The sequence below is a fragment of the Rhodamnia argentea genome, chromosome 10 (genome assembly GCF_020921035.1).
Source record: "Rhodamnia argentea isolate NSW1041297 chromosome 10, ASM2092103v1, whole genome shotgun sequence".
Taxonomy (NCBI): domain Eukaryota; kingdom Viridiplantae; phylum Streptophyta; class Magnoliopsida; order Myrtales; family Myrtaceae; genus Rhodamnia; species Rhodamnia argentea.
Window position 1 is genome coordinate 14,764,846 of NC_063159.1, and position 14,742 is coordinate 14,779,587.

The following is a 14,742-nucleotide window of genomic DNA, read 5'->3' on the forward strand; positions in this document are numbered from 1 at the left end:
TTGATTTTCTTGACAAAGTTAAGTAAGGTGACGTTTCAAGCATTATTTTTACATAAACCGGATCGAGTTATTACTACCCCTTTGATTATTTAATATGGTTGTTGATGCTTGTCTTCTTGAAATACTGTTTGAGAAATATGTTTCTAAGAAAGGCTATGTATTTGGTTTTTAGCCTTCGGTTGGTGAAACCGGATCATTGTGATTTTTCTGGATTTTGGTATTGGGGTTCAATACTCATGTCCAGAACCCACTAAGGTGGGGGTAATATGCATCTTGTCGGGACGTCATTGAGCCGCACCACCGGCTAAAATGGGTGATAGACCTAACCAAAAGGGGTTAACTTGGTCGCCCGATCACGGCGTTAAATGTGGTCATAGTTGATGATGAGGATGAGATTATTCGATGGATGGACCATCAAAAGTTAGTTTAATGAGATTAATCAATGGATTAAGCCATTGATAGTTTGTTATTACTATGAATTGCTGTTTGACTTACTTTAATGATTCCATAGTGATTTCTCGATCCGCTTAAAAGATATTGTTCTTCTCATTGATCACTCCGTTATCTCTTTTGTCTTTTAGGTTTATCGGCAAGTTGCAAATAGGGTCGAGCGTACGTTAGCTGCAAGACTACTTTTTGGATAGTGGGGATATATTTTTGGATAAGTTGTATATAGTTGGTGAGTTTGAGCTGGATGAAAAGCTACGTGTGTTTATCTTTTTGGTTATAGTAGATGAGCTCTAATTTTTGTGAACATGTGACATTTTTATCAAATATATATAGAGGTATATATTTCGATATCAGGTTTTAGTTCGAGCTATGTTTGAGGCTGCGTCCTTTGATTCAAAAGGACGGCCATGTCATGTCCTTTTTCTTGGAAAATTGGGGTGTGACAAAACACGTTCTTGGAAGGATCGTCTAGGACGACCATGTAACCCTTCTTCGTCATGACGAGAAGTAAAGCCGCTCGAACTCGAATCCAAGCTTGGTTTCCCAAATCGCATCATCGCATCATGTTGATACTCATCCCATCTTTTATCCAAGCTAATAATTCCTTCAAGAAATAGGACTGCTTCAGCCATATAAGGCCGTTTTCTGTGGTCAGAGCTGCGTGCAAAGTAGAGCCAGGCGGGCGGTTCTCTCGACTTCACCCTTGTTATAGCCGCCCGGCATATCGGTATCGACTAGCCTTTCCAACTGTTCGTTTTCTGAAAGGGTGTGTGCCAATTGAGGCAGCTCCAGTTTATTTTCATCTAGACAGGTTGTTTCCCAAGCTCTTCGATCGCTTATGAGTTCAAGAAGCGTCACGCCAAACCCATAAACATCGCTCTTTACCGAGTTCATTCCTGTAAAGCGCCCCGGATCCATGTAATAAAGTGTCCCCACTGCGCAGTTGGTAAAATAGGCGTCTTCACCATTGGGTTCTCTTTCGGAAACAGCTTTCTCTTTGTACTCGTCCAGGAACAAGGCCATCCCACAATCTGCAACATGAGCCTCAAAGTCCTCATCCAACAGTATGTTATTGGGTTTAATGTCCCTGTGAATTATCCTTAGATCATGCAAATGGGAGAGCCCTCTCGCAGCTCCAATCGCTATCTTCTTCCTGGTGGGCCAATCAAGTGGGAGCTTCTCTGCTGACTGTCCGCTTAAAAGAGAGTCTAGGCTTCCGTTCACCATGAAAGCGTACACAAGCAAGTTTTCTCTATGCTTCGATGACGAACAAAAGCCTTTAACCCGAACCAGATTCCGATGACAGATCATGTTCCCCAATTTTACTTCAGCATGGAGTGTGCATGCCTGAGAGGTCTGTCTGGCGAGTCTTTTTATCGACACCCTGGAGCCGTCCCCCAGGAGTCCTTCATACACGCAACTGTACCCGCCCTCACCCACCTTCTTTGTCTCGCTGAAGTTGTTGGTGGCGACCTTCAGCTCACGGAAAGTGAACCTTTTAAGGCGTCCTTCCACCGGAAATTGGACTGATTCGCTTGGCCTCCAGCAACCAAACTTGGAAGCTGAATCGGCCAAGGGCTGGGAAGCAGTGGCGGCCACCTGGCGGGGTGCTATAGCTTTGATGAAATTGCAGCCAGCAGGATTAAGCGGCAGACAAATCGTCGATGACCGAGAAGCAGGTGGTGATTGCAGATCGAAATCAGGGGGATCTTCGGTGAGGTCGAGGGTTGAAAACTTGAAGACCATAGTTTTTCTCTCCAAGCTCGGATTGCTCGAAATTTTTCTTTTTCGTGAATTGAAACCGAAGAAGGAAGGAAGAAGAGTTTTCAGCTACAGAGGTGAGCCTGAGCTGAGTCTGCATACTCAGACTCTTAACTATTTTGGTCGTCCATACTTACCAAATCCAATAGAAAAAAGCATGGTGGGTTTCGTTTGTGGAGTATCTTATCGTCATTGTTGATAACGCTTTGTTAATGTCCCACCAAGCGATGACTGAAAATGAGTCAGTCGCCCTTGTCGCTTTCGCTTCTTCCGTCTTGGTACGTTAATCTTTGATAGAAAAATTAGTCCAACATTTAGAATTTTTTTTTTTGTGCTGCTTCTGAATCTGCAGTTCAGCCAGTTCTTTTAGGCGGAAACCGACATCAGCTGTCATCAAGTTGAATTAGAAGCCCGGGCAACAGAGGTACTATAACCTTCATCTGGTCGTGTAATGAAAAACAATCCTCTGTTCCATGAGAAATGCCAGCCAAGGACTTCCATCTCGAAAACGAAAGGTAAAATTTTTACTTTTAGTCCCTGAAGTTATGCTCTTTTCCCAATCAAGGCCTCATGCGTTTGACTTGTCTAATCAAGTAGTTAAACCTGCATAAATTTCCTTATCATGCATCTCTTGCACTGGTTCTGTACAGACATATGACTCTGTACACCCCCAGAAAATTGCTCCTTAAGCCCTTCCAAATCAAGAAAGGAATCAAATGGAACTAATTATAACCTTTATATGAGGAAACCTATCACTACCTTCATAGAGCTTCACTGACGGTCGTCCTCCTAGAATCGAGGACAAGCTTCAGTAAAGCATAAAGGAATACACGAGCATGTACTCTTTCAGTTCTGACGACAAGCAAAAGCCAAGAACTGGGAACTATAGTGGAACTACATCTTGGAGATTCATGATTGATTGAACATGTTTTCGCAGCTGGCAAACTAACGGAGTGGGTGTTGGATGAAGTCTCACCTTAGAACAACCTAAGAGTCAACAAAGGAACAGAAGCAGAAAAGCATCCAAGCAGCACAATCATCTTCCAGGTTACAATAGAAGTCGCGTAATTCTCAGAATCGGGACACTCTCATCGCCGATTTTTCAGCTGAGCAAAAACTCCAGGGAACAACTATCTAGGATTTGTTAGTGAAAAGTCTTCGTGGCGGAGACAAGAACAAAGTCTGCCGTGCATATATCAAAGTTTGAGCAGCCAAATTGACGAGAGGGCATAATAGCATCATTTCAGTACTCCTCCCATCTCTTCTCCAAGCTGACCGCCCCTTCGAGAATTTGGACTACTTCCGTCATATCAGGTCGTCTTTCAGGGGAAAGGTGCGTGCAAACTAGAGCTAGCTGGATCATTCTCTTGACTTCGCTTTCCTTATACCCGCTCGGCATGTCTGCATCAACTAACCTTCCCCACTCTTCATCTTTGACAAGCATGCCTGCCCATTCAGGTAGCAGCAGCCCCGGAGGACTGATCCTTCTTTGAGCACTACGACCGCTGATGAGTTCGAGAAGGGTCACGCCAAAACTATAGACATCGCTCTTTCCTGAGCACATTCCACTCTTGGAGTACTCTGGATCAAGATAACCATAAGTCCCGCCTATTTGGGTGCGAAGAAAGCTGAGGCTAAAGAAGCTGGCTTCCTTGGAAACACCCTTCTCTTCATCCTTGTCCATGAAGATGGCCATCCCAAAATCTCCAACACTAACCTGAAAGTTCTCGCCCAGCAGGATGTTATGGGGCTTGATGTCCCGATGGATTACGCCGTGATCGTGCAGATGGGAAATCCCTCTTGCAGCTCCAACAGCTATCTTCTTCCTGGTGGGCCAATCAAGCGAGAGCTTCATTGACGGTGGTCCTCCAAGAAACGAGGACAAGCTTCCATTAAGCATCAAGGAATACACGAGCATGTACTCTTTCAGTTCCGACGATGAGCAAAAGCCGAGAACCGGGACCAGGTTCTGATGCGGGGGCATGTTACCCACTTTCACTTCTGCATGGAGCTCTCTCATTTCAAAATGGGAATGCTTGGCGAGTCTTTTGACGGCCACTCGAGAGCCATCCGCCAAGAGTCCTTCATATACACGACCAAACCCACCCCTACCCACAATCTTTTCATCGCTGAAGTGGTTGGTTGCTGCCTGCAGTTCACGGAAAGCGAACATTTTAAGGCGTCCTTGGTGAACCTCTAGATCAGAACCAGGAAACTGGAGAGATTCACTTGGCCTACAACATGAACAACCAGGTTCAGAAGACTGGATTGTCTGACGCAGCGAAGCCCCAGTAGCAGCCTGGCGGGATGTTGTGGGTTTCTTGAAGCTGCAACCGGGAATATACGGCAGGCAAACTGCCCATGATCGAGAAGGAGGCGGCGAGTCTGAATCAAAACTGAGAGGATCTTCAGTAAGAGCGACCGTGGCGAATTTGAAGACCATGGTTTGGCTTTTGGATTCCTAGAAGGAAAATAGAAGCTCAGATCACTTAAATCCGTCCCGCAGGTAATGAGAACGTTAATGGTGTTTTTGCAGGCGAGCACGTAAAGCTTAAACTAGCAATTCTTAGCCTGTCTTTCTCGGACCGTTTCCCATTTTCTTCTGGTGGGCCACATGTCTGAAGAAGACTTCCCCGGAAGGACATCGAAGTATCAATATGTTTGACCTAAGTCAAAAATCATGCCCTCTGGGGTGGGCAGTTCTACGTAGAAGTTTCACTTTCGGTATAGTGGAACCTAAAACATATCCGTCGAAATAGGTTCCTCATTTTAGATCATGGAACTTGAAACCTACCCTATTACAAGTTTCATTGTCCATTCCAAAGTCTATTCAGATTTCACTTATATTCTTAACCGAACGATCGTGGTGAATCATCTTTAATAATCATTATTTGCTGCTACAATAACAAACAAATAAGTATGAAATATTAACAAAGTAAAAGTCTCAATTAAAAATATCGCCGAAAAGGTAACTCGGAGGTTTCGGATATCACACTTATCATTAAACGCATAAAATACTACATGATCGCGAAAAGACATATATTAAGAAAAAGACAAAAATTTATATACAAAAGATTCCACCTACCATGAATTTACCAGTCCGAACAAATTCTCCAATTTTTGAAACCTACAAGGCTGAAACCGGATCGGGGAGATCGGTCATATTCCAGATTTCGAGTTCTATCCCGGAACCATGCTCACCCCTAATTCGCTCATGTCATGTTGCTACACACCCTCTGCAATCTTTTGCCTAGACTTTTGTTTACGAATCAAAATGGATGTGGCGGATCAAGACGCAACCTTTTGTGGAAGAATCCAATTTCATAGAATGTTTCACTAGGATTGCATTCGCAACTTCATCCGGAAGAATCCAATTTCATAGAATGTTTCACTTGTATTCTTAACCGAACGATCGTGGTGAATCATCATCTTTAATAATCATTATTTGCTGCTACAATGACAAACAAATAAGTATGAAATTTTAACAAAGTTAAAGTCTCAATTAAAAACATCGCCGAAAAGGTAACTTGGAGGTTCCAGATATCACACTTATCATCAAACGCATAGAATACTGCATGATCGTGAAAAGACATATACTAAGAAAAATACAAAAATTTATATACAAAAGATTCCACCTACCATGAATCTACCAATCCGAACAAATTCTCCAATTTTTGAAACCCGCAAGGCTGAAACCGGATTGGGGAGATCGGTTATATTCCAGATTTCAAGTTCTATCCCGAAACCATGCTCACCCCTAATTCGCTCATGTCATGTTGCTACACACCCTCTGCAATCTTTTGCCTAGACTTTTGTTTACGAATCAAAATGGATGTGGCGGATCGGGACGCAACCTTTTGCGGAAGAATCCAATTTCATTGAATGTTTCACTAGGATTGCATTCGCGACTTCATCCGGAAGAATCCAATTTCATAGAATGTTTCGCTTGTATTCTTAATCGAACGATCGTGGTGAATCATCATCTTTAATAATCATTATTTGCTGCTACAATGACAAACAAATAAGTATGAAATATTAACAAAGAAAAAGTTTCAATTAAAAACATCGCCGAAAAGGTAACTCGAAGGTTCCGGATATCACACTTATCATCAAACGCTTAGAATACTGTATGATCGCGAAAAGACATATAGTAAGAAAAAGACAAAAATTTATATACAAAAGATTCCACTTACCATGAATCTACCGGTCCGAACAAATTCTCCAATTTTTGAAACCCGCAAGGCTGAAACCGGATCGGGGAGATCGGTCATATTCCGGATTTCAAGTTCTATCCCAGAACCATGCTCACCCCTAATTCGCTCATGTCATGTTGCTACACACCCTCTGCAATCTTTTGCCTAGACCTTTGTTTACGAATCAAAATGGATGTGGCGGATCGGGACGCAACCTTTTGCGTAAGAATCCAATTTCATAGAATGTTTCACTAGGATTGCATTCGCGACTTCATCCCGAAGAATCCAATTTCATAGAATGCTTCACTTGTATTCTTAATCGAACGATCGTGGTGAATCATCATCTTTAATAATCATTATTTGCTGCTACAATGACAAACAAATAAGTATGAAATATTAACAAAGTGAAAGTCTCAATTAAAAACATCGCCGAAAAGGTAACTCGAAGGTTCCGGATATCACACTTATCATCAAACGCATAGAATACTGTATGATCGCGAAAAGACATATACTAAGAAAAAGACAAAAATTTATATACAAAAGATTCCACTTACCATGAATCTACCAGTCCGAACAAATTCTCCAATTTTTGAAACCCGCAAGGCTGAAACCGGATCGAGGAGATCGGTCATATTCCAGATTTCAAGTTCTATCCCGTAACCATGCTCACCCCTAATTCGCTCATGTCATGTTGCTACACACCCTCTGCAATCTTTTGCCTAGACCTTTGTTTACGAATCAAAATGGATGTGGCGGATCGGGACGCAACCTTTTGCGGAAGAATCCAATTTCATAGAATGTTTCACTAGGATTGCATTCGCGACTTCATCCGGAAGAATCCAATTTCATAGAATGCTTCACTTATATTCTTAATCGAACGATTGTGGTGAATCATCATCTTTAATAATCATTATTTGCTGCTATAATGACAAACAAATAAGTATGAAATATTAACAAAGTGAAAGTCTCAATTAAAAACATCGCCGAAAAGGTAACTCGAAGGTTCCGGATATCACACTTATCATCAAACGCATAGAATACCGCATGATCTTGAAAAGACATATACTAAGAAAAATACAAAAATTTATATACAAAAGATTCCACCTACCATGAATCTACCAGTCCGAACAAATTCTCCAATTTTTGAAACCTACAAGGCTGAAACCGGATCGGGGAGATCGGTCATATTCCGGATTTCAAGTTCTATCCCAAAACCATGCTCACCCCTATTTCGCTCATGTCATGTTGCTACACACCCTCTGCAATCTTTTGCCTAGACTTTTGTTTACGAATCAAAAGGGATGTGGCGGATCAGGACGCAACCTTTTGCGGAAGAATCCAATTTCATAGAATTTTTCACTAGGATTGCACTCGCGACTTCATCCACAAAATACCAATATATTCACCAGGCTCAGTACTAATTAGATCTGTCGCTTCATGTCAGAAGTAACGATGACACGAGATGAATGGGAAACACAATTCCTTTATCAGCCATGTCAAGTGGGTCAACACGATTAGCACAAGCCCGATTAGCACAAATATCTATGCCTACTAACTTCGTGTCGTGTCCGAATAGTGCTCATGTCCCATTCCTAGAACTTGTCGTCTTAGTACTTACAAACCCCGAAAAAGTTGCTCCACGATTTTTTGTGTTTCAACACCAACAGGTTATTTTTACATGATTGATTCAATCTCGTGTAAATCAGATTGCGTGCAAATGAGCGGCGGTGCATAAAACAGCACCACATGGAATGGTGGCCCGCTTAAAAGTGAATTTTATTGCAACCGGTAAGAGATAACTTGCCGAAATGAAATATTTTAGTGGCCAGAAATAAAAAAAAAAAAAAAAAGCAACAACAATTCTCTCGGTAGAGACTGACATTAAGTCATCATTCCCCTTATGTCTTGGGTGTGAATCCATCCTTTGGTTGTATGTATAATATCTCCTCATAAATGAGATCGCAGTGATCGGACCCGGGCAACTGATGCTCCGTCACTTGTGCGGGCCCCTGTCAATTCTTGTGTTGACAAACATTACATGCTTTACATATAAATAGTCATGGAAATGGGAGTATTCATGTGCTAATAAAATGAATATGATTATCTCACCCTGTCTGTGGGCCTAAATTTCTTTCTTTTGCCATCAGCGTATCAATCAAATGTACGTGAGAAATCATTCGTCGTTTCTATTTTCTTATTGATGTGCAGAAGAATTTCAATTTTGTCCTTAATGAGTTGACGTAAACAATTTTGGCCAAGAAAAGCAAATCAGTAATCAAATAAATGTAGGGCCGTGGACGAGGCAGCAGCATATGAAACGCTGACACGTGGCACTGGTCCATGACTCTTTTACTCTCTTTTTTTGTTTTTGAACCATTCTCTGCCGTTGAAAAAAGAAAATGTCCTACGTTTTTTTCCCAAGGTACAATGTCGTAATGCACCCCCACCAGATATCAACCGCCAGATCGGAAGAGAGAGATTGTGGCCAATTCAACTAGTGGCGGCAATTTTGACGCGAGATTGGAGGTCCAACCCATGAGAAAATGGATGTTCGGCACGAAGAAAGTCAAATTTGGTGACGTAACATTCTTGATTACGACGGCTGATTGCAAATCACCATAAATTGTCGTAATTTTAAAAGTTTCACATTCACGGTCTTAAATTCTTAACTACGATTAAAACTGTCGTAACTGAAAAAAATAAAAAAACCTTGAAACCTGCGGTATTTTGTTCTTGACTGTAGCTAATCATAATGTCGTCGTAATCGAAAAGCAAAATTCCTTGTATTAGATGTTGGAGTCAAATAGGAAGCAAAATCTAATTTTAACTATTCTTTTTTCATATAATAACGATTCTTACTGTTTCTAACAATCCAGTGATTGTCGGCGACAAAGCACATAGGAAGTTGGAAAAAGCAAATATGAGATTGAGGGGAAAACTACGAGTTATGGTAATAATGTTCAAGCAGAGGCAGCCACAATCTCGCGGGTGAATCTCCGAGCAACAGGTTCTTGGAAGTATCATCTAGGACCACATAATTCTTCCTCCCTTGGACAACAACTGCAGTCGCTCGAGCTTGAGCGATTATCCGGGCCAGATGATTCGTCTTCAGGTTGATACTCCTCCCATCTTCTGTCCAAGCTGATAATTCCTTCAAGAAATAGGACTGCTTCGGCCATATAAGGCCGTCTTCTGGGGTCGAACTGCGTGCAAAGTAGAGCCAGACGAACGGTTTTCTCCACTTCGCTCCTGTTGTAGCCACCCGGCATATCAGCATCGACTAGCCTTTCCAACTGTTCGTTCTTGAAAAGGGCGCGTGCCCATTGAAGGAGCCCCAGTTCACTTCCGTCGAGGCAGGTTGTTTCCCAGGCCCTTCGGCCGCTTATGAGCTCCAGAAGCGTCATGCCGAACCCGTAAACGTCGCTCTTCACTGAGTTTCTTCCCGTAAAGCGCTCCGGATCCATGTAACCGAGTGTTCCCATCGTGCAGTCGGTGAAATAAACGTCCTCGCCGTTGGGTTTGCCTTCGGAAACAGCCTTCTCTTTGTGCTCGTCCATGAACAAGGCCATCCCAAAGTCTGCAACATAAGCCTCCAAGTTTTCATCCAGCAGTATATTACCAGGTTTAATGTCCCTGTGAATTATCCTCAGATCATGCAAATGGGAGAGCCCTCTCGCAGCTCCAATAGCTATCTTCTTCCTGGTGGGCCAATCCAGTGGGATTTTCTTTGTAGACTGACCTCTTAAAAGGGAGTCTAGGCTTCCGTTCACCAGGAAAGCGTACACAAGCACGTATTCTCCACGCTTCGGCGACCAAGAAAAGCCTAGAACCCGAACCAGATTCCGATGGCAGGTCATGTTCCCCAATTTCACTTCAGCATGGAGTATCCATGGCTGAGAGGCAAGTCTATTGAGTCTTTTTAACGCCACCCTGGAGCCGTCCCCGAGGACTCCTTTGTACACAGAACCGTACCCACCCTCACCCAACTTCTCTGTCTCGCTGAAGTTGTTGGTCGCGACCTTCAGCTCGCGGAAACTGAACCTTTTAACGAGCCCTTCCTCCGGACATTGGAGCGGTTCGCTTGGCCTCCAGAAGCCAAACTTGGAAAATGAATTGGCCAAGCGCAGGGAAGCACCGGCAGCGACCTGGCGGGGTGTTATAGCTTTCATGAAACTGCGGCCAGCAGGATTAAGCGGCAGACAAAACGATGACGGCCGAGAAGCGGGCGGCGAATGCTGATCGAAGTCGGGAGGATCTTCGGTGGGATCGAAGGTCAAAAACTTGAAGACCATGGCTCTTGGCTCTTCTGAAACGCCGCACTCCTCGGAACCCAAGCTCGGATTACTCGAACTTTTGTCTTTTTCACGGACGGGAACAGGAGGAAGGAAGGAAGGAAGAAGAGTTTTCCGCTGCAGATGTGAGCCTGAGCTGAGTCAAAGCCAATGAACAAACTCCTAGTGGGTTTCCAGACGTTTTGGTGGGGGTATGAATCAAGTCGTTGACGTTTATCAAACTCGGTCGGACACTGATTCCCGATCAATTGATCTAGCTAGCACAGACATGTTATACAGTATAAGATCGTGGCCATTGAATTTGCACCCCTCGCAACAGGTGGCCAATTTTCACACAAGGTTGGAGGTCCAACCCGATAGTCAATGAGTGTTTGACACAATGACAGCCAAATTTTTGTGGTTACGACCGGTCGTTGCGACCGTCGCAAATTTTTAAAAAAAAAAACTTAAAAATATGTGACATTTTGTTCTGATCGCTATGAATCATTGCGTCGTAATTGAAAAGGACAGGGGAAAAAAAAGGGAAACCGTATTCAAGCTACAAGTTTTGGTCAAAGAAGCAACGTCTCCAACTCCTCGAGCCAACAGAGAATCACCAGGAGATGAAAAGGTGCGCACAAGATGGCGACGAAATTTGACGAAGATGGTGGAGATGAATGGGAGAGAAGCAGCAAAACGAGAGAGAGAAGATGGAAAACAATAAGGCACGGATTAGATGAAAAGGAACGTTTGTTTTGTGAGCAAAAATGCAAAATTCCCAATTTGAAATTCAGATTTAACTCAACTAGGATACGGGAAAAAAAAATGTTTGGAATATTTCGAATAAGAGTCCGAAATGAATTTTTTTTTTTTCAAATAATAGCGTGAAGTGACCAAATCATCTCAAATAAGGACTTTTGGTCTCATTTTTATCTTATCTTTTTCTTTTTTCCGCTTCCCTCCCTCTGCCATGGCCGAGCCTCACCGATGGCCGGCGGAAGTCACCGGCCCTCGCCTAAGTTTGGTGACCTCCGCTTGCCATCGACGAGGCGATGGTCAGCAAAGGGAAGAGGGAAAAGGAAAAGAAGAGGAAAAGAAAAAAAACAGAAAAAAGAAAAAAATCAACAAAGTAAAAAGGACGAAAATTCCCTTCGGTCGGCGAGGTCGGGCCTTTTTTCTAAGCGATATGGTCACTTCATATCTTTATTTAAAATAATGTAAACTTTAAGCCCCTTATTTGAGAAAATGAAGATAATTCGGACTCTTATTTGGAATTTTCTCTCATATATACTTTACTTTCAAATCAAATGGTTTAGATCCACATAACAAATTTGGAACTGAGTTTTCTTCTTTAAAGGTGAGTGATATTCTCCTTTGATGGAGCAGACGGTGCCTACCCAGATAAGATAGGGTAAATAGCGGCGAAGACCGTCTCAACATCATAAAAGATATCCAGGGCAACAAAAAAAATTCTAGTTCAGATCGAATTTTCAGAGTCAAAAGTCAATTCCAATATTTGATGAGCTTTGATAATAAGAAAGAAATCATCCAATAACAAGGCATGAGTGAATACACTCGAGCTGGGATTCCGTTTGTTCCGCGAAAAATTAGTGCTTTGGAAAACATTTTCCTAAAAATGATGGTTTGTATCGCTTGAAATAATTAGTCCGTCAAAACCATCTTCATTACCGACGACAATTTCTGTTTAAACCTTTACATAGACGATGAAAATATTTTGCGCACGTCTATTTTCAAAAGCAACATAAGCAATTATTTATTAAAATATATTTTTCAAATTACTCATTTTCCATGCAACAAACAGAGCCTCCGCAAAAGAGATAGAACGGCAAATTGGTGGTATGATGCTGAAGCTGAGGCAGCCACAATCTCACGGGGTAAATCCGGAGCAACAGGTTCTTGGAACTGCAAGGATCATCATCTAGGACCAGATAATTCTTCTTCCCTTGGACAAGAAGAGCAGTCGCTCGAACTGGAGGGATTAGCTGGGTCGGATACTTCGTGTTCATGTCGATAATCCTCCCATCTTTTCTCCAAGCTTATAATTCCTTCGAGAAATAGGACTGCTTCCGCCATATGAGGTCGTTTTTTGGGGTCGGACTGCGTGCAAAGTAGAGCCAGGCGAACGGTTTTCTCAACTTCGCTCTCGTTGTAGCCGCCCGGCATATCAGTATCGGCTAGCCTTTCCAGCTGTTCGTTTTTGAAAAGGGCGCGTGCCCATTGAAGCAGCCCCAGTTCATTTCCGTCGAGGCAGGTTGTTTCCCGTGCTCTTCGACTGCTTATGAGCTCGAGAAGCGTCACCCCGAACCCATAAACATCGCTCTTGACTGAGTTTCTTCCGGTAAAGCGCTCTGGATCCATGTAACCGAGTGTTCCCATTGCGCAGGAGGTGAAATAAGCGTCTTCCCCGTTAGGTCCTCCTTCAGGAACAGCCTTCTCTTTGTACTCGTCTATGAACAAGGCCAACCCAAAATCCCCAATACGAGCCTCCAAATCCTCATCCAACAGTATGTTGTCAGGTTTAATGTCCCTGTGAATTACCCTCAGATCATGCAGATGAGCAATCCCTCATGCGGCGCCGATCGCTATCTTCTTCCTGGTGGGCCAATCGAGTTGGCGATTCTTTGTTGGCTGTCCTCTTAAAAGGTAGTCTAGGCTTCTGTTCACCATGAAAGGGTACACGAGCAAGTATTCTCCATGCTTCGATGACCAACAAAAGCCATGAAGCGGAAGCAGATTTCGATGCCAGACCATGCTCCCCAATTTTACTTCAGGACGCAGGATCGATCCTAGAGAGGTACGTCTAGTGTGTCTTTTTATCGCCGCCCTGGACCCGTCTCCCAGGACTCCTTCGTACACGCAGCCGAACCCGCCCTCACCCACCTTCTTTGTATCACTGAAGCTGTTGGTAGCGACCTTCAGCTCGTGGAAAGCGAACCTTTTGAGGCGTCCTTCCTCTGGAAATTGGACCGATTCGCTTGGCCTCCAGCAAACAAGCTTGGAAGCTGAATTGGCCAAGCGCTGAGAAGCACCAGCACCGACCTGGCAGGATGTTACAGCTCTGATGAAACTGCAGCCAGAAGGATCAAGCGGCAGACAAAACGTTGATGACCGAGAAGCAGGCGGCGAATGAGGATCGAAATCCGGAGGATCTTCGGTGGGATCGAAGGTTGAAAACTTGAAGACCATGGTTTTTCGCTCTTCTAAAACACCACACTACTCGGAATCCAAGCTCGGGTTGCTCAAAAAAAAGAAATTTTCATGAAGGGGAACCGAAGAAGGAAGGAAGAAGAGTTTGCTGCTGCAAAGGTAAGCCTGAGCTGGGTCTGAATCTGCACGTTCAGACTCCCAACTATTTTGGTCGTCCATACTTACCAAATCCAATAAAGAAAAAGCATGTTGGGTTTCGCTTTGTGGAGTATGGTATCATCAATGTTGATAATGCTTTGTTAATGTCCCGCCAATGTTGATAATGCTTTGTTAATCTCCCGGCAAGCGATGACACGAACGAGTCAGCCGCCCTTGTCGCTTTCAATTTCTCCCGTCTCGTTACGTTGATCTTTGTTAGAAAAATTTGTGCGTCATTTAGAATTTCTATGCTGCTGTCTGAATGCAATTCATCCAGTTTCCTTGGACACCAGCCGCTATTGAGGTGAATTATAAGCCCAGGCTAGCAAAGGCATTAATTACCTTCACCGCGTAGAAGAAGGACCGGAGAAGAGGTGTACTGAATCACATTTTCACTTTTAGTCCCTGAAGTTGTGCCCTTTTCTCAATCAAATCCTCACACCTTTGACTGGTCGAATCGAGTCGGTGTTGACCTTGCGTAAATTTCATTATCAAGCGTCTCTTACACCGATTCCACTCAATTAGTCTAGCTAGTACAGACACATTATTAAGCATAAACCCAGAAAATTGCTCCACAAGCCCTACCTCTACCTGCAACTCTTGCGCAAGCTATAGTCCTTCTGAACTACCACGGGAACTTTTGCATTTAGTCCATGAATCCTAGCTTATCTCATCGATTTTCCCTTTGAATGTAATATCTT

The 14,742-nt window shown here is 43.3% G+C and overlaps 4 protein-coding genes across 4 annotated transcripts; all 4 read right to left on the reverse strand.

Moving 5' to 3' along the window:
- Positions 1-1,101: 1,101 nt before the first annotated feature.
- LOC125312719 (BRASSINOSTEROID INSENSITIVE 1-associated receptor kinase 1-like) lies at positions 1,102-2,196 on the reverse strand. Its single transcript, XM_048271832.1, has one exon. The coding sequence runs from the start codon at positions 2,194-2,196 to the stop codon at positions 1,102-1,104; it is 1,095 nt and encodes a 364-aa protein (XP_048127789.1).
- Positions 2,197-3,454: 1,258 nt separating this feature from the next.
- On the reverse strand, positions 3,455-4,654 carry LOC115732682 (BRASSINOSTEROID INSENSITIVE 1-associated receptor kinase 1-like). Its single transcript, XM_030663904.2, has one exon. It carries the CDS (start codon positions 4,652-4,654, stop codon positions 3,455-3,457), a length of 1,200 nt encoding a protein of 399 aa, XP_030519764.2.
- A 4,722-nt stretch (positions 4,655-9,376) lies between these two features.
- Positions 9,377-13,997, reverse strand: LOC115733530 (BRASSINOSTEROID INSENSITIVE 1-associated receptor kinase 1-like). Its single transcript, XM_048271245.1, has 2 exons — positions 13,975-13,997; positions 9,377-10,785 (listed from the first exon to the last, which is right to left on the reverse strand). Exon 2 carries the CDS (start codon positions 10,694-10,696, stop codon positions 9,425-9,427), a length of 1,272 nt encoding a protein of 423 aa, XP_048127202.1. The 5' UTR covers positions 10,697-10,785; positions 13,975-13,997; the 3' UTR covers positions 9,377-9,424.
- LOC115729926 (somatic embryogenesis receptor kinase 2-like) lies at positions 12,611-13,882 on the reverse strand. Its single transcript, XM_048271833.1, has 2 exons — positions 13,527-13,882; positions 12,611-13,223 (listed from the first exon to the last, which is right to left on the reverse strand). The coding sequence occupies exons 1-2, from the start codon at positions 13,880-13,882 to the stop codon at positions 12,611-12,613; spliced, it is 969 nt and encodes a 322-aa protein (XP_048127790.1).
- Positions 13,998-14,742: the final 745 nt, after the last annotated feature.

Excerpts from the sequence above, each read along its gene's own strand:
- LOC125312719 (XM_048271832.1), bottom strand. The coding sequence starts at position 2,196 with ATGGTCTTCAAGTTTTCAACCCTCGACCTCACCGAAGATCCCCCTGAT.
- LOC115732682 (XM_030663904.2), bottom strand. The coding sequence starts at position 4,654 with ATGGTCTTCAAATTCGCCACGGTCGCTCTTACTGAAGATCCTCTCAGT.
- LOC115733530 (XM_048271245.1), bottom strand. The coding sequence starts at position 10,696 with ATGGTCTTCAAGTTTTTGACCTTCGATCCCACCGAAGATCCTCCCGAC.
- LOC115729926 (XM_048271833.1), bottom strand. The coding sequence starts at position 13,882 with ATGGTCTTCAAGTTTTCAACCTTCGATCCCACCGAAGATCCTCCGGAT. Across the intron at positions 13,224-13,526 it reads GAAGGAGTCCTGGGAGACGG|GGACATTAAACCTGACAACA; the intron begins GTCCAGGGCGGC and ends GGTAATTCACAG.